This window comes from Mobula birostris, chromosome 7, assembly GCF_030028105.1.
Source record: "Mobula birostris isolate sMobBir1 chromosome 7, sMobBir1.hap1, whole genome shotgun sequence".
NCBI lineage: Eukaryota > Metazoa > Chordata > Chondrichthyes > Myliobatiformes > Myliobatidae > Mobula > Mobula birostris.
Genome location: NC_092376.1, coordinates 175,450,608 through 175,477,413, shown reverse-complemented (window position 1 = coordinate 175,477,413; position 26,806 = coordinate 175,450,608). Strand labels below are relative to the sequence as shown.

The 26,806-nt window shown below is 47.0% G+C and overlaps 1 protein-coding gene across 1 annotated transcript; it reads left to right on the top strand.

The window, feature by feature from the left end:
- Window positions 1-792: 792 nt before the first annotated feature.
- Window positions 793-25,226, top strand: LOC140200589 (arylsulfatase I-like). Its single transcript, XM_072264125.1, has 2 exons — window positions 793-1,411; window positions 19,797-25,226. The coding sequence occupies exons 1-2, from the start codon at window positions 1,110-1,112 to the stop codon at window positions 21,199-21,201; spliced, it is 1,707 nt and encodes a 568-aa protein (XP_072120226.1). The 5' UTR covers window positions 793-1,109; the 3' UTR covers window positions 21,202-25,226.
- The last annotated feature ends 1,580 nt before the right edge of the window (window positions 25,227-26,806 follow it).

The window sequence follows — 26,806 nt, the reverse complement described above, 5'->3', positions numbered from 1 at the left end:
ACAACCTTGAGATTCATTTCCTTGTGGGCATTCACAGTAAACACCAGAAATACAACACAAAAGATACTGCAGATGCTGGAAGACCAAAGCAACTCCCCACAAGAGGCTGGAGGAACTCAGCAGATCAGGCAGCATCTATGGAAATGAAAAGGTAATGAGCATTTTGGGCTGAGACTCTGGTCCCGATGAAGGGTCTCGGCCAGAAACATCAACTGTTTGTTCAGAATGAATTTCAGACTGCACCCAATGGGACGACCTAACAACCAATGTGCAAAATACAGCAAAGTTTAAAGTAAATTTATTATCCAAGTACACATATGTCACCATATACAACCCTGAGATTCATTTCCTTGAGGGCAGAAGTAAATATACAATAAATATTGAGAACATGAGATAAAGAGCGCTTGAAAGCGAGTCCATGGTTTGTTGAAACAGTTCAGTGTTACGGCGAATAAAGTTATCTCCTCTGATTCAAGAGCCTGGTGGTTGGGAGGTGATAACTGCGTCCTTAGCACGTCCTCCTGCAGCCTGGAATGTGGCAGCCGGCAGCATTCCTCCACGGACATCTCGGTGTGCTGGTACACCGAAACCCATTCAACATAGCTCGTAGATGTGGAGACTGCTATTTGCACAGCTGAACTTAAAATTCCCTGCACACCGATCATGTGAGCGAATGAATGGGCGGAGAATGACTGGCAGCTCTTGTTATCCATTCAGTAATAGGGCATTGGGGCACACCCCTACCAATCAGAGCCGAGAGGGGCGTCCCGAGAGCAGAACTGGTACAAGCCGGGCTGTTTGTGTCGAGGACTGTGTAGTTTTCATCGTTGGGAGGGTAGAGCTGGCGGAATTATGGCTGCGTTGAATTAAACCTTCCTAAATTCTTTGCTGCCGAGAACATTTTAGACAAGCAGCAACAAGGAAAAAAAAAGATTTGGGAAAACTTGTAGCAACCTTTCAAAGATCTGTTGAGGAAATTTTGAAAAACAGTATTTGAGGGGAAAAAGTTTGCAGACGTTGAAAAAGTTTTGGAACAATTTTGTAAAGTTCCTTAAAAGAAGCTTTTTGGGGAAAAAATTGAATTTTTTTGGGGATAGTTTGCAGCAGATATGGCTGTTTATACCTTGACTAGTTTCTCCTTGTTAAGTCTGTTGTCGTTTGGATATTTGTCTTGGGAGTGGATGAAACCAGACCCGAGCGGAAAGAAGGCGACGGGGGTGAACGGCTCCGCCGGCAAGCCCCATATCATCTTCATCCTGGCGGATGACCAAGGCTTTCACGACATAGGGTACCACAACCCGGAGATCCACACCCCTACGATGGACAGGCTGGCGGCGAAAGGCGTTAAACTGGAGAACTATTACATCCAACCCATCTGTACCCCTTCCAGGAGTCAGCTGATAACGGGAAGGTGAGAGACACTTGGAAATAAATAGTTATCCAAACTCTATTAGCGAGTGAATGAGGGTAGGGTGGCAGATGTTGTCTATAAGACCATCAGATTTAGGAGCAGGAGTAGGCCATTTGGCCCATCGAGTCTGTTCCGCTATTCCACCATGGCTGATTCATTATCCCTCAGCTGCATTCTCCTGCCTCCTCTTTGTAATCTTTTACGCCCTGACTAATCAAGAACCTATCAACCTCCGCTTTAAATATGTCCAATGACCTGACCCCCTACAGATTTACCACCCTCTGGCTAAAGAAATTCCTTCTCATTTCTGTTCTAAATGGACGTCCCTCTATTCTGAGGCTGTGCCCTCTGGTCCTAGACTCCCTCACTGTAGGAAACATCTCTCCACATCCACTTTGTCTCGGCTTTTCAATATTCACAGTTTCAATGAGACTCGCCCTCATTCTTCTAAATTCCAAGAGTGCCGGCCCAGAGCCACCAAACACTCCTCGCACGTTAACCCATTCATTCACGGAATCATTCTCACAAACCTCCTTTTGACCCTCTCCCAACGCCAGCACATCTTTTCTTAGATAAGTGGCCCCAAACTGCCCACAATACCCCAAGTGCAGCCTGGCCAATGCATTATAAAGCCTCAGCATTGCATCCTTGCTCTTAATGGTCTTTAGTGTGCCATTATGGTCACCCGCTTTGCAGAAGCTTTGGGAAGAGTACAGGACAGGTTCACCGGGGTGCTGCCTGGATTAGAGGGCATGGGCTATCATGAGAAGTTGGACAAACGTGGGCTGTTTTCTCTGGAGCGGCAGAGGCTGATGGAAGATCTGATGGAGGTTTATAAGATTATGAGAGTCATAGATAGAGTAGACAGAGGTTGAAATGTCTAATACCAGAGGACATGTATTTAAGGTGAGAGGAGGTAATTTCAAAGGCGATGTGAGTTTTTGTACATAGAGACTGCTGGGTGTCTGGAATGAGCTGCCTGGGGTGGAGGTAGAGGCAGATACATTAGAGACCTCTAACAGATTTGGGATGGTGGTGGATTTTGAAGGGTTTGATGTTGTGCTCGCTGAACTTGGCAATTAGCTTACAGGCCTTTCAACAACTGCTTGCTGAGGATTGTCACCTCGACTAGTGAAGAAATGTCTGCAAGCTAATTGCCAAGCTTCACAACCTCAAACTTCTGACATTTGTTTAGATAGGCAGATGAACGTGAGGGAAATAGAAGGATATGGACAGAGGGAGAGGGAGTAGTTTAGCTGGCCGTTTGATTACTAATTTAATTGTTTGGTACAACTCTGTGGGCCAAAAGGCCTGTTAGTGTAAGAGGGAGGTAAGTTTGTGGAAGAGGAGTGGGGCAAAACTCCCACAAAAAGTGGCTGCAGTGGGCTTCCAGAGGGGATGGGGAAGTGGGTATGATGATGCTTAAGAGGCTTCCAGACGGGTTCGGTTCCGGTTCGGATTTGTTTATCTCGAGTACATTGAAAAATGCCATTTGTGTCAACAGGCAACACATCTGAGATCTGCTGGGGGAGCGGGGGCAGCACAGGAGTGTTGCTACACATTCCTAACCAACATAGTATTCCCACAGTGCTCAGCAGAAAAACACAGAACACAACAAGAACACCAAAACAGGGCCCATAAATATGCAGGGAATGATTCCAAATCAGAATCGGGTTTAATGTCACTGGCATGTGTGTGAAATGTGTTGTTTTGTAGCAGCAGTACAGGGCAACACTTAATAATAGAAAAAACTATAAATTACAATATGAAATTGATAGTTCCTTATGGATTGTCGTAGCCGGGGGTGGCAGTGGGGACAAGCTCCCACTATCTATTAAATGCCCCCAACGGTGTGCTACTCTGCCAGCCAAGTCCAGCTCCTGCCCTTTATGTGTGGCTTAGTTACTTAGCCGGACAGAACCATTTCTACTGACAGAAGAAAGGGCAAAGGCAGGCTACTGGCACTGGCACCTTAAAACCAGTTGCTTTGCATAGATGGGGTTCGTCAGCCGTAGTTGACAGTTCATCCAGGAGAAGGAAAACTCTGATCCTAAACCTCAAAACACAAACACAAACAAACACACACACACACACACACACACACACACACACACACACACACACAGTGCTGGAGGAACTCAGCAGGCCAGGCAGCATCTATGGAAAAGAGTACAGTTGGCGTTTCAGGCTGAAAACTTTCATGAGAAGTCAGAGTAAGAATTTGGGGGGAGGGAAGGAAGAAAGACAAGGTGGTAGGTGAAACTGGGAGTGAGGGACGGGTGAAGTAAAGAGCTGGGAAGTTGATTGGTGAAAGAGAGAAAGGCTGGAGAAGGGAGAATTTGATAGGAGAGGACTAAAGGCCATGGAAGAAAGGGAAAGGGGAGGAGCACCAGAGGGAGGTGATGGGCAAGTAAAGAGTTGAGGGGAAACAGTGAACGAGAGGGGGAGGGCATTAGCAGAAGTTTGAGAAATCAATGTTCATGCCATCAGGTTGGAGGCTACCCAGATGGAAAATAAGATGTTGCTCCTTCAGCCTGTGTATGGTCTCATCCCGACAGTAGAGGAGGCCGTGGATTGACATATGGGAATGGAAAGGACTGGGTGGCCACTGGGAGATCCTGCTTTTTCTGGTGGATGGAGTGTAGGTGCTCAGCGAAGTGGTCTCCCAATCTGTGTCGGGACTCACCAATATACAGGAGGCCACACCAGGAGCACTGGATACAATAGATGACCTGAACAGACTCTCAGGTGAAGTGTCGCCTCACCTGGAAGGACAGTTTGGGGCTCTGAACGGAAGTGAGGGAGGAGGTGTCACACTTGTTCTACTTGCAAGGATAAGTGCGAGAAGGGAGATCAGTGGGAGGGATGAATGGACAAGGGAGTAGTGTAGGGAGCGTTCCCTGTGGAAAGCAGGAAGTGGGGATGAGGAAAGGTTGGTGATTGGATCCTGTTACGGAAGTTACGGAAAATTAGTCCCTCCACCTCCTCCCAACCAGTCCTTCCAGGTGAGGCGACACTTTCACCTGTGAGTGTCATCTACTGTATCTGGTGCTCCAGGTGTGGCCTCCGGAATATCAGGAGGCCCTTCAAAGAAAACATCAAACACTCAATGCATGAAAAAAATAACTAAATTGTACAAACGGCAAAAAAATGAGCGAATAACACCCAGAATGTTAACATCAAACTGCAGAGTCCTTGACACGTCTAGGCACGTTCAGTTTAGTTCAGTTCAGTCTATTACTGTGTCGTCTGTTGACTACAGACCACAGAGCTAGTCCATGCCAAAGCACCCTGATCAAATCGCGCAAAATAGCGTATCCAGAAGCACATAATGCAAACCGCAGAGCCCTGCAAAACCTAGACCACGGCCGCGAGCTGCGCTGATCAAACCTTGTAGTGTGTGACCCCAGAATGCTGCATGTTCCTCCAGTAGCATTCAGCGAGTGGGAAAGGGAGACCAGTCAAACGCAGGCAGAGGGCACTCAATGCCCGCTGGCTTTCTGCTCTCGTCCTTGTCGATTTCAGTCTTGTTTGTGCTTTAGTTGAGTAATGGAGCTGATGATTGGTTCACACACTGTCTTTAGGCCACACACTCCGCTCTCAACCTGGCCCAGTTCCCCCAGAGACAGCAAAAGTGGCAAATTAATCGGTCAGTCCAAAAACACATCTCCAAAATGTAAATTATGGGGTCTAATCGCGCACAGTTTAGTAGTAGAAGCATATTTAAAAGAAGAGGAAGTAGTTTCGTAAACTGTCTGCAGGATGTTGCCATTGGTCTCGGGTGCCATCTTGAAAATTATACAGTAAATTATGAATTTAAATTAATTAAGTACAGTACGACCACCTTGAATCCAGCATTGGTAACTGGTTCCACGACGTGCTAACCTGCTAGCACAATTTTGTTGGCAGCATTATCAGAATCAGCTGTTGGCACGGTCTTTAAACAAAGGAAGTTATTCCTCCATGGTATTCTGCACTTATTTTTATAACCTGTGCTTATTGAGCCTCAGTCATGTCTTCATTGTATAAAGGAAGTGTTTCTCGTTGTGTAAAGTGCAAACGCCATACAAACAAGATAGGGTGAAAGTTCTGAAAAAGCTCAACAGTGGTGTGTCTGTGAAAAACATATCTGCCGCAGTTTATGATACAACGAAACAAAAAAAAAAATGTCTCTCCAGTTCTATGTAGCAAAACAAAAGCAGATGTGCATTAGGAAAACAATGAAAGATGAAGATATTCACAACTAGATAAAGTTCTCATAAAGTGGTCTAAACTCTGTCAGCGAAGGTGCAGAACTGTCAGGAGAGATAAGTGAAATTATTTCATGAAGAATTAGGATTGGATTATGAGTGATTACAGTGAAAGGTGGCTTCAGTGTTTCCAACAGTGACATGGCATAACATTTCGTGCAGTGTGTGGTGAAAAGCGGTCGGCAGACAAGGAAACAGCTGCTGTGTTTGTTGTTCAGTTTGCTAAGTTAGTTTCTGAGGAAAATGTAAGTCCCGAACAGGTCTACAATGGGGCCAAAACCGTTTATATTGGCATTGTTTTTCAAGACGAACACTGACTACAGAGGATGCAGAATCACCAACTGGTTATAAAACATCAAAAGATCATGTCACTCTGCTCTAATGCTGCAGGAGCTACAGGTGTAAGCTGTTAGTCATCGGCAAAAGTTTACGTCCCAGAGCTTTCTAAGGTATGAATCAGTTTCCAGCAATTTACTGTCTAACAAAAAAGAATGGATTACAACTGACGTTACACTGGAAAAGTTTGAACATTACTTTGTTCTAGAAGCGAGGGCTCACTGTGATTGGCTGGACAAAAATGGTAAGATCGTGCTGATTTTGGATAACTGCTCTGTGCATCCAAAAGCAGAACTCTTGGTAAAGAATAATGTTTACAGTATCTACCTGCTGCCTAACTGTACATCATTAATTCAACCCCGGGACAATGGCATATTACGCTCTTTGAAGGGTAAATATCGCTCCCTGTTTATGAAGCAGCTACTGAGTGCAGGTGACTCTGACAGACCAGTACAGGAATTTGTAAAAGAATTGCCCTTCATTTGTCATTCTTTTTTATTATTATCCAAGGGTGAGATGATCATCAAGTGAGTTAGAGGTGTTTATTTAATCCTAATCTAACCATCTGTGATTCAGCAAAGTCACTAATCCAACACTGCACAGGTCTCAATCACTCCAGATTCGTGGTGGTCAGCCTGTAGTGCAGAAACGACGGGGGGGGGGGGGGGGTTGAAAGAAAATAGTGAGGGAGTGTTCATGGGTTTATTGTCCTTTCAGAAATCTGTTGGCAGCAGGGAAAAAGCTATTCCTGAAACACTGGCCGTGTGCCTTCAAGCTGGAGGGATATGGTCCATGTACAAGCAGAGAATTTGTTTAAATTGTTAAATAAATTGGTTTATTATTGTCACATGAACTAAATTCATTCGTTATGTGCCACGTCATATGATGTGGGTGATCATGGTCTTTCCATGACCATAGGTGTTCTTGGCAAATCTTTCCACAGAAGTGGTTTGTCATTGCCTTTTGGGCAGTGTCTCTACAAGACAGGTGACCCCTGACTTGATCAATACTCTTCAGAGATTGTCTGCCTGGTGTCGGTGGTCCCATAACCTGGACTTGCAATCTGCACCAGCTGCTCCCGTGGCTTCACATGACCCTATCAAAGGGCTAAGCAACGGTGACCTGCAAGCTAGTGGAGGGAGGGAGCACCTTACACCTCCTTGGGTAGAGACGTATCTCCACCCTGCCACCCAACTGAAGATATAATGTAGTAAATTATAAATTTGGATCTGCTTTTCAAGACCTTGTGTATCACCAGCTAAAATCACCAGTGATTTTTCTTCACTGCCCTTTTAAGGGAGAGTGTTTGAGAGAATTGGTCTTTCCTGCTCTGAGAGGCCTGTGAGTCGTTGGGACTGAATTCCCTGGTCATGATTCCTGTGTGCAAACTCCTGTCTGTCGATCCACTGGGTTTGGAGAATGAATAGTTGGCAGTAACTTCCCATCTGGTGAATTCACAGCATCTCAAAATGGACTGTCAACAAAAATGTCCATTAATAGGGTAAACACCCCAGACTTTTAAATATTTATTTAGAGATAAAGCGGCCCTTTGAGCATCCCACTGATTTAACCCTAGCTTAATCACAGGACAACTTACAATGACCAATTAACCTGCTAACCGGTATGTCTTTGGACTGTGGGAGGAAACTGGAGCACACGGAGGAAACCCACACAGTCTAGGAAGGAAGGTGCTTACAGAGGACGCAGGAATTGAACCCTGAACTCTGAGCTGTTTACACGTCACTCTAACCCTTACACTACCATGGCACCTCAATCACTGGCACATGTCATGAAATTTGTCCTTTTGTGGCAGTAGTACAATGTAATTTAAAAAATTACCATAAATTATGGTTAGAAATGTATTTTTTTTAAAAAGCTTATATTTGTCCAACCGCTCCTTGCTGCTCATACCCTCTAATCCAAGCAGCATCCTGGTGAACCTCTTCTGCACCCTCTCCAAAGCCCCAACAACCTCTATATTGGGATGACCAGGACAGGTGTGCTTGTGAGGGGTTGCAGCAAAGGATGATGGGATTGCTTCCTGGGCCAGATTGACTTGGAGATGTAGCATGGTAACGAGCCCTTTCAGCCCAATGAGCCTGACTGCCCAGTTACACCCGTGTGACCAGTTAACTTATTGACCCTTGCATCTGGACTGTGGGAGGAAACCCGAGCACCCAGAGGAAACCCACTTGGAGAATGTGTGAACTCCTACAGACAGTAGTGGGAACTGAACCGTAGTTGCTGGCGCTGTAAAGCGTTACGCTAACTGCTTCGCTACAGTGACGTACCGTTAATTTGGTAAACACCCCAGAATCAGAATCTCCATTATGATCTCTGACATATGTTATGAAATTTGTTGTTTTAAGGCAGAAGTGGAATGTAGAAGGTTGAGGGGGGACTTGATAGAGGTATTTAAAATTATGAAGGGGATAGATAGAGTTGATGTGGATAGGCTTTTTCCATTGAGAGTGGGGGAGATTCAAACAAGAGGACATGAGTTGAGAGTTAAAGGGAAAAAGTTTATGAATAACATGAGGGTGAACTTCTTTACTCAGAGAGTGGTAGCTGTGTGGAACGAGCTTCCAGCAGAAGTGGTTGAGGCAGGTTCGATGTTGTTGTTTAAAGTTAAATTGGACAACTATATGGACAGGAAAGGAATAGAGGGTTATGGGGTGAGTGTGGGTCGGTGGGACTAGGTGAGAGTAAAGAGTTTGGCACAGACTAGAAGGGCCGAGATGGCCTGTTTCCATGCTGTAATTGTTATATGGTTATATTATATATAAGTGCGGTGCAATACATCAAAAAAATTGCTATGAGCTGTATATTGGATTCCAGTTAATTGGGACACACCAGTACATTTTGGCCCAATTAAGCTGCTGCCCCAGTTAGCTGAAGTTTCATGGAAATAGTTAAAAAGATATAAAAAGAGTAATGTTGTGTATTTAAATGAAATACGGAACAAATTAGAACACTAGCAATAGTACTACAGTACGATAAAACTGTATTAGTTCCTAATAGTTATCAGCAGGGGAATGCACACAGTGTGTGCTGCTGTGTTCTTTTGATTGACTGTAAATGAACAAAATCAGCGCAGACATCCAGTGCAGGTAATGGACTGTCTTCATACAATGCTTTCAATGACTGCATCCTCCAAGTATTTATTTTAACAATATGATTGTTGATACCTTCAAATTCTTTGTAGTTCCTAAGTTGTTGAGCTAGTGAAATCGTTTCATTTTCACTCTGAGCTGTTTCTGGCATCCTCAAGCCCCGAATGCTTGAAGATGCCGAATTCCCAAACCAAAAGCCGTGGATGAACCAGGAGGTACGTTGTCTGCTGAAGGCTAGACCTGTGGCATTCAAGTCTGGTGACCCAGGTCTGTACCAGAAAACCAGGTATGATTTACAGAGCACTATTTCAAGGGCGAAGAGACAAACATCGGATGTACGACAACTCTGGCAGGGTTTGCAATATATTACTTCCTACAAAGTGAAACCCAATAGCATGAATGGCAGTGATGCTTCACTACCAGATGAATTCACTTTGAAAGGGAGAACACAACTACAGCTGTGAAGATCCCTGCTGCACCTGATGACCCTGTGATCTCTGTCTCAGAGGCCGATGTTAGGCTGTCTTTAAAGAGAGTGAACCCTCGCAAGGTGGAAGGTCCTGATGGAGAACCTGGTAAGGCTCTGAAAACCTGTGCCAGCCAACTGGCGGGAATATTCAAGGACATCTTCAATCTCTCACTGCTATGGGTGGAAGTTCCTACTTGCTTCAAAAAGGCAACAATTATACCAGTGCCTAAGAATAATAATGTGGGCTCCCTTGATGACTATCGCCTGGTAGTACTCACATCGACAGTGATGAAATGCTTTGAGAGGTTGGTCATGACCAGACTGAACTCCTGCCTCAGCAAGGACCTGGACCCAGAAGAGTAAGACGAAGGAACACATACCAATCCTCACAGAGGGATCAGAAGTGGAGAGAGTGAACAGTTTCAAGTTCCTGGGTGTCAAGATCTCTGAGGATCTAACCTGGTCCCAACATATCGATGTAGTTATAAAGAAGGCAAGACAGTGGCTATACTTTATTAGAAGAGATTTGGCATGTCAACAAATACACTCAAAAACTTCTATAGTTGTACTGTGGAGAGCATTCTGACAGGCTGCATCACTGTCTGGTATGGAGGGGCTACTGCACAGGACTGAAAGAAGCTGCAGGAGGTTGCAAATTTAATCAGCTTCATCTTGGGCACTAGCCTACAAAGCACCCAGGACATCTTTAGGGAGCGGTGTCTCAGAAAGGCAGCATCCATTATTAAGGACCTCCAGCACCCAGGACATGCCCTTTTCTCACTGTTACCATCAAGTAGGAGGTGCAGAAGCCTGAAGGCACACACTCAGTGATTCAGGAACAACTTCTTCCCCTCTGCCATCCAATTCCTAACTGGACGTTTAACCCTTGGACACTACCTCACTTTTTAATAGATATTATTTCTGTTTTTTGCACGATTTTTAATCTATTCAATATACATATTCTGTAATTGACTTATTTATTATTATTTTGTATTTTTCCTTCTATGTAATGTATCGCATTGAACTGCTGCTGCTAAGTTAACAAATTCCATGTCACATGCCTGTGATAATAAACCTGATTCTGAAACCACAGTGAGCAAAACTATTCTGTATTGTCTTACTGCTTATTTCTTGCCAACTGTCTTAACCCTCCGAGGGAAAGTAGCTGAGAGTGAGACCCTCTTAGTAGACGCTCCGAACCACCACGAGGGAGGGGAGTTGACCGCTGAAGACACCTCAGTGAGAGAGAGGTCGCGGCAACTGGACCCTGGCGGCGTGGAAGATGAAGGCAGCGTGTGTGGGGATGATGCGACGTGGTTTAATGTGCTGCATCTGAGGGGTGGACGTTGCCAGATCCTGAGGAGTGCGGCTGTTGAGCCGAAGATGGCCATTACTAGTTCTCTAGGATCCTTCCGATCTGAAAAGATGCCCAAGGGCATATCCAGAGCCCCTGCATCCTTCCCGCGGGGCATGAGCAAGACCATGGGGGAAGTGAAGGTGTGTGGAGTTTTGGCGTATGTGGATGACCGCCTAGAGCTTGGATTTGCCTGGGGGGACTATGAGGCGAGGCGAGTGGCTGAGCCCGGGCGACCGAAGCGAAGTGTCAAATATGGAGGAGTTTTTGGCCGGAGGAGTTTGGTGCAATGTGAGGAAAATGACCCGACATACCAGTTGAACTTCCTGGTGTTGGGACAGACGGTGGTGGACCGGGGGATGGAAACCCAGGTTGTCAATCTGAATGAGACACAGGGAAGAGAGGGATTTGCACCGCACTGCGGTCATGTACTGATGAATTAATCCAGCGAGAAGAAACAATGACCCACCTTCAAAGGGATCAGCAGAAACTCAAGACGTTGATTCAGAACAGATTGGAAGACTTGCAAGTTGGGGAAGATCAAGGAAGTGTTGTGACTAAGGTCAACAGAAAACCGAGAGCCCAGGGAGGGGAGTTTGACTACACTCCCGAGGAGGTGAAGAAATGGAGGACAGATCTCGGAAAAGGGAGGCAGACGCTTGAAAGGAACCTGAAGGTGACTATCACGAGTTTAAATGAAGTGGAAAAACTGAAAGTTGACCTGGAAGACGTCATCAGGAAGAAACAACCGGAGGCTGAACATTCTTTAACTGCTGCTTTTCAGGTCAGTGGGGAAGAAGCTGGTGGGGTAACTGCGTCCCAGATTGAGATGGCCAGGAACCCTGAGTCAGAACTGCTGAGGCTTTGGCGAGAGTTGAAGGAGTCCCAGAAGAAGCTGACGTCTCAACTGCAGGAAGCTGAAAGGGTAGCCCCGGCTAAATGTTTCAGTTTGGAGAAACTCAAACAGCAGCTACCGATCGAGGGAATGAGGAAGGATACGGATTCGAAGGATGATGTGCTGCACATGTGGAACATGCTGCCTTTCGCTAACTTCCCCGGGATTGAGGAAGGGACCTTTGGCCCTTCTCCCACTGAGTCAGGTGTAGTGGGGAGGGCTAGCTGTGGGCAGTCTGAGTTACGGCAGGATCAGGAAGGAGGAGAGGCCTGGCCCCGGACACGGGACAGGGGGCTCCGAGCTGTAGTGGTGGCCTGAGTGAGAGAGGAGTTGGCAAGCAGGCCCGAGGTATCCCTAGTAGTGTCTGAGCCTTTTGGGTTTAGGTGAGGGGCTACGGAGGTCTCGGAGGGTTAAGAAGCTCCCAGATAGGTTGGCCTATTTAACGCCCGTGGGACTGGAGTAAGGTCCACTGTTTGGGGAGCACTGTCACTGTGTGTATCTGTGTATGTGTGTGTTGTGTGTCTGTAGGACTGGGTGGCGAGTTATTTAGAAGTCATGAGGACATGACTTGGTGGGGGGAGAGTGTAAGGGGGTTTCGATTTTTATGTTACTGCGGAGGCTAATTAAAATGGCGTCTTTGTTATGTTAATCTGGGGAATGCGGCTTTGTTGTGTTAAGCGCTGAGAAAGTTTGCGCTAGCAGCTTATTGTGGTTTAGAGGGTGATAAGAAATATATTATTAACCAATTGGGATAGTTGTTATGGTTTTGGTGTATTTGAAGATACTGTATGCACGGGGTTTTGGGGGAGAAGGCGGGAGAGCGAGACAGAGGATGGACGAGGTGCTGTGAGTCCGCTAATGGGGTCAGACCCCGAGCGGGACGTTCGGCGAGGAGACGGAGACGGACTCGTGTGGAGCGTCTGGTCGACCACCGTTGTTGGTCCCAGGCGGCCGGTCGAGGTGGTCCGAGGGTGAAGAAGAAGGCCCTTGAGCTCCAACAGTTTTTGTGCACGAAGAGATTGAACTTTGATAAGTGTGGCGCCTTTTATTTTCCTTTTATATTTTATTTTCTTTTAAATATATAGTTCCAGTCATATCTATAAACTGTATTATCATTTAATCGTATCTGGTGTATTGTCTGTTATTTGGGCGGGGTGGGGTACCTCACACAGCATCCACACAAACTAATTACCCAGTTTGCCGGGGCTGGGGCTGTTTCCCTAGACGACAGCGAGCCGAGCGACCCTGAGGGTGGCCAGGGGGGCTACATTTGTATACCTCTATCAAATATCCTCTCAATTTTCCACGTTCTAGGGAATCAAGTTCCTATGTCACACCCATGTGATGAATTATCCTGCTAAACTTGCTGCTGGGGGAAACCCACACAATCACAGGGCGAATGTCCAAACTCTTCACAGACAGTGGCAGGAATTGAACCTGGGTTGCTGGTGTGTAATAGCATTACACTAATGGCTATGCTGCCGTGCCACCCCCATGCTTTGAACGCAAGTGGAACCAATATTTTATATTTTTAGACACCAATTTGAAATCATACTTCTTTCATATTTTTGTAGGGAATCTTTGTTCATATTTGTGTAAAATTTGTCTCTAATTATGTATCAGACTGAATAGACTCTGGTACACACATGAGATTCTGCAGATGCTGGAAATCCAGAACAGCACTCACAAAGTGCTGGGTGAACTCAGCAGGTCAGGCAGCATCTAAGGAAATGAATAGATAGTTGATGTTTCAGGCTGAGACTCTTCATCAGGACTGGATTGGAAGGAGGATGATTGCAGAATAAGAAGATGAAGGAGGGGAAGGAGTACAAGGTAGGTGGTATTATGTGAAGCCAGATGGGTGGGGGATGCACTTTGGTAGTGGTGCTAAAGAGTCGGCGATGAGAGCTTATCTGTGAAACCTGATGGCAGAGGGGAAGAAGCTGTTCCGAAAATATTGGGTGTGTCTTCAGGCTTCTGTACCTCCTCTCCAATGGCAGTAATGAGAAGAGGGCATGTCTTGGGTGGTGAGAAGCCTTAGTGATGAATATCACCTTCTTGAAGTACTGCCCAATGAAGGTTGTTGTTGTGACACCACTCAACCAGCTGATGTACCTCACTCCTGTACGCCATCTTGTCACCATATGAAATTCTGCCAATAATAGTTGTATCATCAGCAAATTTACAGATGGTGCTTGAGTTGTGGCTAGCCACACAGTCATCGGTGTAGAGGAAGTCGAGCAGTGGGCCAAGCACGCATCCTTGAGGTGCGCCAGGTTTGATTGTCAGCGAGGAGTTGATGTTATTTCTGTTCTGCACAGACTTGGTTCCCGTTGAGGTTCCAGTTGCAGAGGGAGGTACAGAGGCCCAGGTTTTGGATCTTGTTGATTAGCACTGAGGGTATGATTGCATTGATCGCTGAGCTGTAATCAATAACCAACAGCCTGATATAGGTATTACTGTTGTCCAGGTGATCCAAAGCCGAGTGGAGAGCCAGTGAGATTGTACATGTCCAAGATATGTTGACATTGGAGAGAGCCAGAGAGGTTTCACAAGAATGATCCCAGGAATGAAAAGGTTAATGTATCAGGAGCATTTAATGGCTCTGGGCCCGTACTCCTGCGGTTTAGAGGAATGGGTGGGGGTATTACTTTGAAATCTACCCAATATTGAAAGGCCTAGATAGAGTGGATATGGACAGCATATTTCATATGGTGGGGGAGTCTAAGACCAGAGGGCACAGCCTCAGAATAGAAAGGTTTCCCTTTAGAACATAGATGAGGAATTCCTTTAGTCAGACAGTGGTGAATCTGTGGAATTCATTGCCACAGACAGTTGTGGAGGCCAATTCATTGGGTACATTTATAGCGGAAGTTGATAGGTTTCTGGTTAGTCAGGGCATCAAAGGTTACTGGGAGAAGGCTGGAGAATGGGTTGAGAGGGATAATAAATCAGCCATGATGGAGTGGCAGAGCAGACTTGATGGTTCTGAATGGCCTCATCCTGTTATGGTCTTGTGGTCTAAGAGCCACAGATAGAGTGGACAGCCAGTGCCCTTTCCCCAGGGTGGGACATCTATTTAAGATGACTGGAGGACAGTATATGGGGGGATGTCAGAGGTAGGTTTTTTACACAGAGAGTGGTGGGTGAGTGGAACACACTGCCAGAGATGGTGATAGAGGCAGATACATTAGGGACATTTAAGAGACTCTTAGATAGACACATGGATGATAGAAAAATGGAGGGTTATGTAGGAGGGAAGAGTTGGATTGATCTTGTAGGGTATAAGGTTGTGTGCTGTAGGGTTCTATTTTCTATATTCTATTTGTCTTTACCCAACTGCTTCCAGAATCTGTGAGCTAGCCTTCAAAGGTTGTTGTACCTGGACACCGAGTACCTCTGAGCATTGCATGTTTCAATCATTGTAGCTACCACCCTTCTGCAACTGGAAATTGTTTCCATGGTAATAGTTACCAAGGAAGCGTTTCAGACATGAATATTTGACAAACTGTCCATCTAATTAGCTTTCTATCTGCTGCCCTAAAAGCTCGCTCATTCCACCTTCAGCCTCTGCAGTGTGAACTGCCGGCAAAACGCTCTGAATTACTCGCGTAGGTTCCTCCGATACGTCACCTCACTCAATGAGGAGGACGGGGTCAGATGACACAGGGAGGGTTACCACCTGGAAATTATCCTACAGGTTACATTACACCCCAGCCTGAAAATGTATCCCATTCCTTCATTGTCACTCAGACAACACGACACGAATCACAACAGTCAGTCCGACCAGTCCGTGCTGGCTGACTTGGCCACTCGGTTGGTCCTAATTTCCTGCTTTGGACCCCTATCCCACCAACTCACTGTCCCTTCATGTACCTGTCCAAGCGCTTCTATAGACTGTTAGAGCGCTACAGCACAGAAACAGTCCCTTCGGCCCGTCTAGTCCATGCCAAACTGTTATTCGGCCTAATCCCATCGTCCCACATCCCGCCTTCCCATTTCCATCCCTATCCAAACTTCTCTTAAGTGTTATAATGTCCACTACTTCCGCTGGTAGCTCATTCCACACTCTAAACTAGTGTTAGACCTAATAAACCTTTCCTCTGGACACCTTGGTCAGCATAAATAAGTTGGGCCGAAGGGCCTGTTTCTGTGCTGTATATCCATATACCTGTCCAATGTTCTTTAAGCATTGCAGGTGTACCCAGCTCAATCACCTAGTCTGGCAGCTCATAGCATCTGTGCACTACCTTGTGTATACAGATTGCCCCGCAAGTCCTTCTGAAATCTTTCCCCTCTCACCTTAAAGCCAGGCCCTCTAGTTTTAGAGTCTCCTCTCGTGAGATGTGAGCATAGTAGACAATAGGTGCAGGAGTAGGCCATTCAGCCCTTCGAGCCAGCACCACCATTCACTGTGATCATGGCTGATCATCCACAATCAGTACCCCGTTCCTGCCTTCTCTCCATATCCCGTGACTCCGCTATCTTTAAGAGCTCTATCTAACGCTTTCTTGAGAGAATCCAGAGAATTGGCCTCCGCTCCCTTCTGAGGATGCAGGTGATGGAAGGTCAGCCACATTCCTGACTGGTGGTAGGGCAGGTTTGAGGGGCAATTGGCGTATTCTAATTACTCATGCACAGAGTCCCTTGTCATTGGATCACATGACCCTACACAGTCCCTGTCATTGGATCACATGACCCTACACAGTCCCTTGTCATTGGATCACATGACCCTACAGAGTCCCTGTCATTGGATCACATGACCCTACACAGTCCCTTGTCATTGGATCACATGTCCCTACAGAGTCCCTTGTCATTGGATCAAATGACCCTACAGAGGGTAGTCAAAACTGCCAAGGGGATCACCGGGGTCTACCTCCCCCATTTGTGACATTTACCAGCAGCGTGGCAGACGAAGGCCCAAAGCATCATTGAGGATTCTTACCACCCATCCCGCAATCTCTTTGACCCACTGCCATCAAGACAGGAGCATCAAGACTCGGACTGCCAGACTGGGTAACAGCTTCTTCCCCCAGGCGGTGGGACTAATGAATACCGTGCCACCTCCGAAGTCTACAACAGAGCGAGCTGTTTACTGTTTACCTGTGCTGTGCTGTACGTGAATTGTGAATGATATTTTATTAACTTACTTGTGGTGATACTTTGTTTTATGTGCTGTGTGTGATATGTCTTGTGGGTGCACTGTGGTCCAGAGGAACAATGTTTTGTTTGTGTGTATAGACATACTGTCAGATGACAATAAACTTGCAGTCAGACTGCAAGCTGCCCCTGTGCATATCCTGCAACAGGATAACATCACAGGTTAAGTGTGTCTTCTTGCTGCAGGACCAGTTACTTGGAGCTATGGAAGCTATCTTATGGTCTTAAACAATCCCCAAAGAATGAAGTACCAAGCAGTTGATTCAGGTTCTTGCCTTTGGCTTAAATCATTTTACCCAAAGCAGACCATGGAGAGATCTAACCCCTTCGATGATAAAATCCCTAGTAATATTAAACACAGAACAGTACAGCACAATACAGGCCCTTTGGCCCACGACATTGTGCTGATCTTTTAACCTACTCCAAGATCAATCGAGCCCTTCCCTCCCACATGGCCTCCATTTTTCTATCATCTGTGTGCCTACCTCAGAGTCTCTTTAATATCCCTAATGTATCTGTCTCTATCACCACCCCTGGCAGGGTGTTCCACACACCCGCCATCTTTTAAATCTACTCCTCATCTTTCCTCCAGTCCTGCCGAAGGGTCTCGGCCCAAAATATTGACTGTACTCTTTTCCATTGATGCTGCCTGGCCTGTTGAGTTCCTCCAGCATTTTATGTGTGTTGCTTGGATTTCCAGCATCTGCAGATTTTCTCTTGTTTGTGACTCTGTTAAAAAAAAACCTAATGCTTCATTCTTCCAATCACCTTAAAATATCCTCCTCAACCCCATTTTCCATTCCCCTGCCTCCTTCCTATAACCTTTGACACTATCAATCTGCACTTTAAATGCATTGGCCTCCACAGCTATCTGTGGCAATGAATTTCACAGATTCCGCTCTCCAGACTTTCAATGAAACCCTCCCACCCGTACCATTCTTCTAAACTTAAGTGAATAGGAGCCCAGAGCCATCAAATACGCCTCATATATTAACCCTTTCACTCCTGGAATCATACTCATGAACCTCCTCTGAACCCTCTCCAATGCCAGCTCACCTTTTCTTAGATAAGGGGCCAAAACTGCTCTCGACATTGATGATGGAGGAAGGAAAGCCCCTTTCTTTGAAGAAGGAGGCTTCTCATTATTTCTAGTGTTTGTTTTTCCACTAAATTTGGGTGAGACAAGATGGAGGTTAAGGGTGAAAGGTGAAATATTTGGGGAAACTGAGAGGGAACTTCTTCACTCAGAGGATGGTGAGAGTGAGGAACAAGCTGCCAGCACAAGCAGTAGGCGCAGGTGGATGAGAGGGATATGGGGGGCTTTGGGCCAGACGCGGGTCAATGGGACTAGGATGGTACGGCATGGACTAGATGGGCCAATGGTCCTTTTCTGTGCTGTAGGACCCTATCAAACAGCCTGTTAAATATTTCATTCATGTTTGCCCCCACCACCTCCCCTGGCAGTGCATTTCCAGGCACCCACCAAGTTGTGTGTGTTTCCAAAAAACTTGCCCCACACATTTCTTAAACACTTTCCTCTGCTGATGAGCTTGTGATGAGGTGCATCAGACCTCGTCTGCACCCTCTCCAGAAGCTCAGCACCCTTCCTCTAGTGTCACGGTCAGAGCTGATGAGCTTGTGATGGGGTGCAGCGAAGGATAATGCGATACGCAGCACGACAGGCTTCCGGCCTTCGAGCCGTGCCTCCTGGTAATCCACCGATTTACTCCTAGTCTAATCACAGGACAATTTACAATGACCAATTAACCCATGTCTTTAGAATGTGGGAGGAAACCAGAGCACCTGCAGGAAACCCACGTGGTCACAGGGAGGAACGGACAAACTCCTTACAGACGGTGTGGGAGTTGAACCCTGATTTCCGGTGCTGTCAAGCGTCATGTTAACCACCACGTGTTAATGTGAAGGAGGCAGTTCACTGTATGTTTCAACATACACGTGATAGATTGATCTGAATCTGTAAGTAAAATGTTTGTTACCTGGGGCAGCTGATAATAAATGGAAAATAACAAGGGACCGAGCAACACTGAATTACATTTCCCTCTAACTAGAGACCCTGGTGGGTATTGAACCCCCGATCACTGGCACTGTAAAGCGTTGCTCTAACTGGAGTGCTACTGTGCAGCCCGTTCAGCAACCTTCTGCACCGCAATGTCTGGGTGGTTTGCTTTGTGTTCTACATGGTACGTGAAAGAGATTTAGAGAGAGCTGGGCTTTATTTGTCACATGTACATTGAAACATGCGGTGAAATGCATCCTTTGCATCAATGACCAGCGCAATCCAGGGATTTACCATGTTGCCATGATTCTGGTGCGAACATAGCAGCTGGTTAACCCTAACCCGCACGTTTTCGGAATGTGAGAGGGCACCAGGGCATCTGGAAGAAACCCGTGTGGTCATCGGTAAAACGTGCGGACACCTTACGGGCAATGGCAGGTACTGAACCCATTCTTGGTGTAAGGTGTTTTGCTGACCACCATGCTACCAAGCAAAGCCACTGGGGGCAACCCGCAAGTGTCAGTCGCCAACGTAACATGTCCACAATCTACCGGCACCTAATGCGTACGACTTTGGACTGTGGGAGGAACCCAGAGCGCTTGGAGGAAACCCGTGCAGTTGCAGGGAGAGCGTGCAAACTCCTTTCGGGCAGTGGGGGGAATTGAAGCACAATCGCTGGGGCTGTAAGGTGCTGCGTTAGACGCCCCTTTCAAGGCCTCTTCCGCCACAAAGTCTTTGTGTGGTTTGTTGTATGCAACCCTTGTGAGTAATGTTTTGTCTGTCTCTTTCAGGTACCAGATACACACGGGGCTCCAGCACTCCATCATTCGGCCTAGGCAGCCGAACTGCCTGCCCCTAGACCAGGTAACGCTGCCCCAGAAGTTGCAGGAGGCCGGCTATTCCACCCACATGGTTGGCAAGTGGCACCTGGGCTTCTATAAGAAGGAATGCCTGCCCACCAGGAGGGGCTTCGACACGTTCTTTGGCACTCTGACAGGCAGCACGGACTACTACACGTACGACAACTGCGATGGCCCCGGGGTGTGCGGCTTCGACCTGCACGACGGCGAGAACGTGGCCTGGGAGTACAGTGGGAAGTACTCCACCTCCCTCTACGCGCAGAAGGTGGCCAAGATCCTGGCGTCGCGGAGCCCCGTCGAGCCCCTCTTCATCTACGTGGCCTTTCAGGCCGTCCACACGCCCCTGCAGTCACCCAAGGAGTACATCTACCAGTACCGTTCCTACGGCAACGTGGCGCGCCGCAAGTACGCCGCCATGGTCACCTGCTTGGACGAGGCTGTCGGGAACATCACCCTGGCCCTCAAGCGGTATGGTTACTATGACAACAGCATACTCATCTACTCAACGGACAACGGGGCCCAGCCCTTCTCGGGGGGCAGCAACTGGCCGCTGCGGGGCCGTAAGGGGACGTACTGGGAGGGGGGCATCCGAGGGGTGGGCTTTGTCCACAGCCCCCTGATTGAGAAGAAAGGGAGGGTGAGCAGGTCGCTGGCCCACATCACCGACTGGTACCCCACCCTAGTCTCATTGGCGGGCGGTAATCTGAGTGGGGTGAGCCCTCCCCTGGACGGACACAACCTCTGGCCCACCATTAGCCGGGGTAAGAAATCTCCCCGGAGGGAGATATTGCATAACATCGACCCCTTGCACACCCCAGCCAGGTCCGGCTCCTGGGAGGAGGGGCAGGGCCTCTGGAATACTGCAGTCCAGGCTGCCATCCGGCAAGGAGACTGGAAGCTCCTGACGGGAGACCCCGGCTACGGGGACTGGATACCCCCTCAGACTCACCCCAGCCTGCCTGGCACATGGTGGAACCTGGAGCGGCAGAGGCTGGGTCACCGGCGGGCTGTCTGGCTCTTCAACATCACGGCCGACCCCTACGAGAGGGAGGAAGTGTCTGCCCGCCACCCAGCCGTGGTCCGCAGGTTGCTGGCCCGGCTGGCCCGCTACCACAGGACCTCGATCCCCGTGCGCTACCCAGCCGACGACCCCCGGGCCAACCCTGAGCTCCATGGCGGCGCCTGGATGCCCTGGGCTGGCGAGGATGAGGGGGAGCCGCGGGGCGAGGGCGCGGTCAGCAGAGCCGGGCAGAAGAAGCGGAAGTCGTGCAAGATCTGCAAGCTGAAGTCTTTCTTCAAGAAACTCAACAGGAGGATAATGTCAAATCGGATCTAGGGAGGGCTGTGGTCTGTAGACCATCGGCCCAGTGCTGCACGCTGCCCGGAGGCAGCATGAACCGTAAACCGTGCCTGGATGTACCAGCACACGGATGTTGGCAACATCTGCCTCCCCTGCTCCTGAGGCCTTCTAAGGTCCCTTCTAAATGCTGACTCCCTAACATGCTCAGGGACCACTTTATTAGGTACACTGCTTGTTAAATATGTAATTGGCCAATCGTGTGGCAGAAACTCAATGCATAAAAGCATGCAGACATGGTCAAGAGGTTCAATTGTTGTTCAGACCAAACATCAGAATGGGGAGGAAATGTGATCTAGGTGACTTTGACCGTGGAACGATTGTTGGTGCCGGATGGGGTGGTTTGAGTGTCTCAGAAACTGCTGATCTCCTGAGATTTTCACGCACAACAATATTAGAGTTTACAGAGAATGGGGTGAAAAACAAACAAAAATCCAGTGAGCCTTGTTAATGAGTGGACAAAGGAGAATGGCCAGTCTGGTTGAAGCTGACAGGAGGAGGACAGTAACTCAAATAACCTCACATTACAGCAGTGACGTGCAGAAGAGCATCTCTGAACGCACATGGGTAGACCTTGAAGTGGCTGGGCTACAGCAGCAGAAAAGCACATCAGATTCCACTCCTGTAGCACAGTGCCTGTAAAAAGTATTCACCCCCCTTGGAAGTTTTCATGTTTTATTGTTTTACAATATTGAATCACAGTGGATTTAATTTGGTTTTTTGATACTGATCAACAGAAAAAGAGTCTTTCATGTCAAAGTGAAAACAGATCTCTTGAAGGGATTGAGTAATTATGCAATCAATTATTTTGTGTTTTATATTTGTAATTAATTGAGATCACTTTGTAGAGATCTGTTTTCAGTATTTAATAGATGCACCTTTGGCAGCAATTACAGTCTTGAGTCTGTGTGGATAGGTCTCTATCAGCTTTGCACATCTGGACACTGAAATTTTTCCCCTTTCTTCTTTACAAAACTGTTCGAGCTCTGTCAGATTGCATGGAGATTGTGAGTGAACAGCCCTTTCAAAGTCCAGCCAGAAATTCTCAATTGGATTGAGATCTGGACTCTGACTTGGCCACTCCAGGACATTAACTTTGTTGTTTTTAAGCCATTCCTGTGTAGCTTTGGCTTTATGCTTGGGGTCATTGTCTTGCTGGAAAACAAATCTTTCCCTCAAGTTGAAGTTCACCAGGTTTTCTTCCAGGATTTCACTGTATTTTGCTGCTTTCATTTCACCCTCTACCTTCACAAGCCTTCCAGGGCCTGCTGCAGTGAAGCATCCCCACAGCATGATGCAGCCACCACCATGCTTTACGGTAGGGATGGTGTGTTTTTGATGATGTGTGGTGTTAGGCTTACACCAAACATAGCGTTTAGTCTGATGGCCAAAAAGCTCAATTTTGGTTTCATCAGACCATAGAATCTTCCAGCTGACTTCAGAGTCTCCCACATGCCTTCTGGCAAATTCTAGCTGAGATTTCATGTCAGTGGTTTTCTCTTTGCCACTCTCCCATAAAGCTGCGACTGGTGAAGCTCCTGGGCAACAGTTGTCGAATGCACAGTCTCTCCCATCTCAGCCACTGAAGCTTGTAACTCCTCCAGAGTTGTCATAGGTCTCTCGGTGGCCTCCCTCACTAGTCCCCTTCTTGCACGTCACTCAGTTTTTGAGGACAGCCTGCTCTAGGCAGATTTACAGCGGTGCCACATTCTTTCCATTTCTCGAAATGACTGACTTAACTGGACTCCAGGGGATATTCAGTGACTTGGGAATTTTCTTGTATCCATCTCCTGACTTGTGCTTTTCAATAACATTTTCACAGAGTTTCTTGGAGTGTTCTTTTGTCTTCATGGTGTAGTTTTTACTGGGATACTGACTCACCAGCAGTTGGACCTTCCAGATACAGGTGTATTTTCACTACAATCAATTGTAACACCTTGACTGCACACAGGTCTCCATTTAACTAATTATGTGACTTCTAAAACCAATGGGCTGCACCAGTGATGATTTGGTGTGTCATATTAAAGGGGGTGAATACTTACGCAATCAATTATTTTGTGTTTTACCTTTGTAATTAATTTAGATCACCTTGTGGAGATCTGTTTTCACTTTGACATAAAAGTCTTTTTCTGTTGATCAGTGTCAAAAAAGCCAAATTAAATCCACTGTGATTGTGTCGTAAAACAATCAAACATGGAAACTTGTAAGGGGGCAGGGTGAATACTTTTTTAGGCACTGTGGTAAAAGGGTCACAAAGTGTAAGGTTTTTTCCAAATGCTGAGGTTGTGTAAGGTCCCTTTTAACTGCTCCGATGGCTGGAAGCTTGGTCTGCGAATCACTGTGAGCCCGCTGCAGGCCTGTCCCAGGCTTAGAGGACTGTGTATGTGCTTGTGTATGGATGGGAGGGAGGAATGGGGCTTGTTCTGCTGTTGTTTTCTTGCTTGTTGTGTTCATTATTGTTCTGCTGAACACTGTGGGCATGCTATGTTGGCGCTGGAATATATGGACACACTTGCAGGCTGCTCCCGGTACATCCTTGGGTACGTTGGTTGTTCGCTCAAATGACGCATTTCACTGTATGTTTTGATGTACACGTGATAGATAAAGCTGTCAAATGTAACCTGTGCAATTGCAAAGTCTTTATAAAGCATTGGTCAGACTGCATCAGGAATATTGTGAGCAGTTTTGGGCCCTTGCTGGTATTGGAGGGGGTCCAGGGGAGGTTCATGGGAATGATTCTGGGAATGAAAGGGTTAACGTAGGGAGAGCACTGTACTCACTTACAGAGTACAGAGAAGATTTACTAGAATGTTACCTGCGTTTCATCACCTAAGTTACAGAGAAAGGTTGAACAAGTTGGGTCTTTATTCTTTGGAACGTAGAAGGTTGAGGGGGGACTTGATAGAGGTATTTAAAATTATGAGGGGGATAGATAGGGTGGACATGGATAGGCTTTTTCCATTGAGAGTGGGGGAGATTCAAACAAGAGGACATGAGTTGAGAGTTAAAGGGCAACAGTTTAGGGGTAACATGAGGGGGAACTTTACTCAGAGAGTGATAGCTGTGTGGAATGAGCTTCCAGCAGAAGTGGTTGAGGCAGGTTCGATGTTGTCATTTAAAGTTAAATTGGACAGCTATATGGACAGGAAAGGAATGGAGGGTTATGGGCTGAGTGCGGGTCGCTGGGACTAGGTGAGAGTAAGAGTTCGGCACGGACTAGAAGGGCCGAGATGGCCTGTTTCCGTGCTGTAATTGTTATATGGTTATATGGTTAAAAGAATTGAAACCTATCAAGTACTGAAAAGTCTAGATAGAGTAGATGTGCAGAGGACATTTTCTGTAGTGGGCTGTCTAGGACCAGAGGGTACAGCCTCAATAGAGGGGTGTCCATTTAGAACAGAGATAAGGAGGAATTTCTTTAGCCAGAGGGTGGTGAATCTGTGGAATTCGTTGCCACAAACTGCTTTGGCGGCCAGATCATTGGGTACGTTTAAAGTGGACTTTGAAAGGTTCTTGATTAGTTATGGGTGTTATTTTCAGCAAAGTTGCCCAGGGTTAATGGAGGCAAGCCAAATTTCTCCAGCCTCCTGAGGAAGTAGAGGCGTTGGTGAGTTTTCTTGGCCTTGGCCAATAACATTAAATTTTCTTGGTTAAATGTTGTTAAAGTACCTGCCTCGACCACTTCCTCTGGCAGTCATTCTATGTAGACACAGCCCTCTGTGGGGAATCTGACCACTCAGGTTTCTGCTGAATCTTTTCCCTCTCACCTTAAACCGATGCCTCTAGTTCGTGATTTCCCAACCCCGGTGAACAAAGACTGCATTCATAAACACGAGATTCTGCAGATGCTGGAAATCCAGAGCAACTCGCACAAAATGCGGCTGGAACTCAGCAGGTCGGCTGGCAGCGATGGAGGGGGATTAACAGTCAATGTTTTGGGCCAAGACCCTCCTTGAGGACTGCAAAGAAAGGGGCAGGTGCCAGAATAAGAAAGTGGCAGGAGGGGAAAAAGTACAAGCTGGCAGGTGATAGGTGAAACCAGGTGAGGTGGGTGGGGGAGGGGGGATGAAGTGAGACATTGGGAGGTGATAGGTGAGACCAGGTGAGGGGGAAGGTGGGTGGGTGGGTGGGAAGAGGGGGGATGAAGTGAGACACTGGGAGGTGATAGGTGAGACCAGGTGAGGGGGAAGGTGGGTGGGTGGGTGGGAAGAGGGGGGATGAAGTGAGACACTGGGAGGTGATAGGTGAGACCAGGTGAGGGGGAAGGTGGGTGGGTGGGGGAGGGGGATGAAGTGAGACACTGGGAGGTGATAGATGAGACCAGGTGAGGGGGAAGGTGGGTGAGGGAGGGGGGGATGAAATGAGAAGCTGGCAGGTGACAGGTGAAAGAGGTAAAGGATTGAGGAAGGAGGAATCTGATAGAGGAGAGTGGACCATGGGAAAAAGGGAAGGAGGAGGGGCACCAGGGAAAAGTGATGGGGAGATGAGGAGAAGAGAAGTCAAATGGGAGCTAGAATAGAGAATGGAAAAAGACAGAATGGGAAGTCGGTGTTTATGCCATCAGGTTGGAGGCTACCTGGAGAGAATATGAGGCTGCTTTTCCAATCTATGTTTGGTCTCATTGTGGCAGTAGAGGTAGCCATGGACAGATGTGTGAGAATGGGAAGTAGAAGGGAAAATGATTGTGTTCACCATTTTCCTGTTAAATCTTTCTTTGTTTCAATGAAATGAATTCTGTCAGCAGAGTGGAAGAGGCTGAAACTTCAGTGTAATGTCGTTGGGAGTGACGGCAGAGGACCATAGCTTTGGATGTATCTCCTCTGATGTGCCCAGCTATTTCACTGTTCTCTCCCTGTTCGTGACTCCTATTCATATGCCATAGTAATACACCCTTAACAAAAGTGACCCAAACAAGGCAGCTAGTTAGGCAATAGCACAGTACAGGCCCTTCAGCCCACAATGTTATGCTAACCTTTTAACTGACTCTTAAGATCCATCTAACCCTTCCCTCCCACATAACCTTCCACTTTAATATCATCCGTGTGCCTATCAAAGAGTTTCTTAAATGCCTGTAAAGTATCGGCCTCTAACACCACCCTGGCAACGCATTCCACACACCCGTGACTCTGTAAAAACCCTACCTCTCAAATCCCCCTATACCTTCCTCCACTCATCTTAAAATTATGTCCTGTCATATCATCTTGTTCACCTCTATCAAGTCACCTCTAATCCTCCTCCACTCCAGAGAGAAAAGTCCGAGCTCACTCAACCTGTCCTCATAAGACATGCTCTCTAATCCAGGCAGCATCCTGGTAAATCTCCTCTGCACGCTCTTGAAAGCTTCTAAATCCTTAATATAATGAGGCAACCAGAACGGAACACAATATTCCAAGTGTGGTCTGATCAGGGTTTTATAGAACTGCAACATTACCTTGCAGCTAATGAATTCAATCCCCTCAGTAATGAAGTACAAAATACCATGCATCTTCTTAAGTATCCTATTAATTTGTGTGGTAAAATTGAGGGGTAGTGGACGTGGACCCCAGGATACCATGCTGCTAAGAATCTTGCCAATAACTCTGTA

What these genes read in the sequence shown, in the direction of transcription:
- LOC140200589 (XM_072264125.1), top strand. Translation starts at nt 1,110, where the DNA reads ATGGCTGTTTATACCTTGACTAGTTTCTCCTTGTTAAGTCTGTTGTCG. An exon ending in AGTCAGCTGATAACGGGAAG is followed by an intron (nt 1,412 to 19,796) that starts GTGAGAGACACT and finishes TGTCTCTTTCAG; the next exon opens with GTACCAGATACACACGGGGC.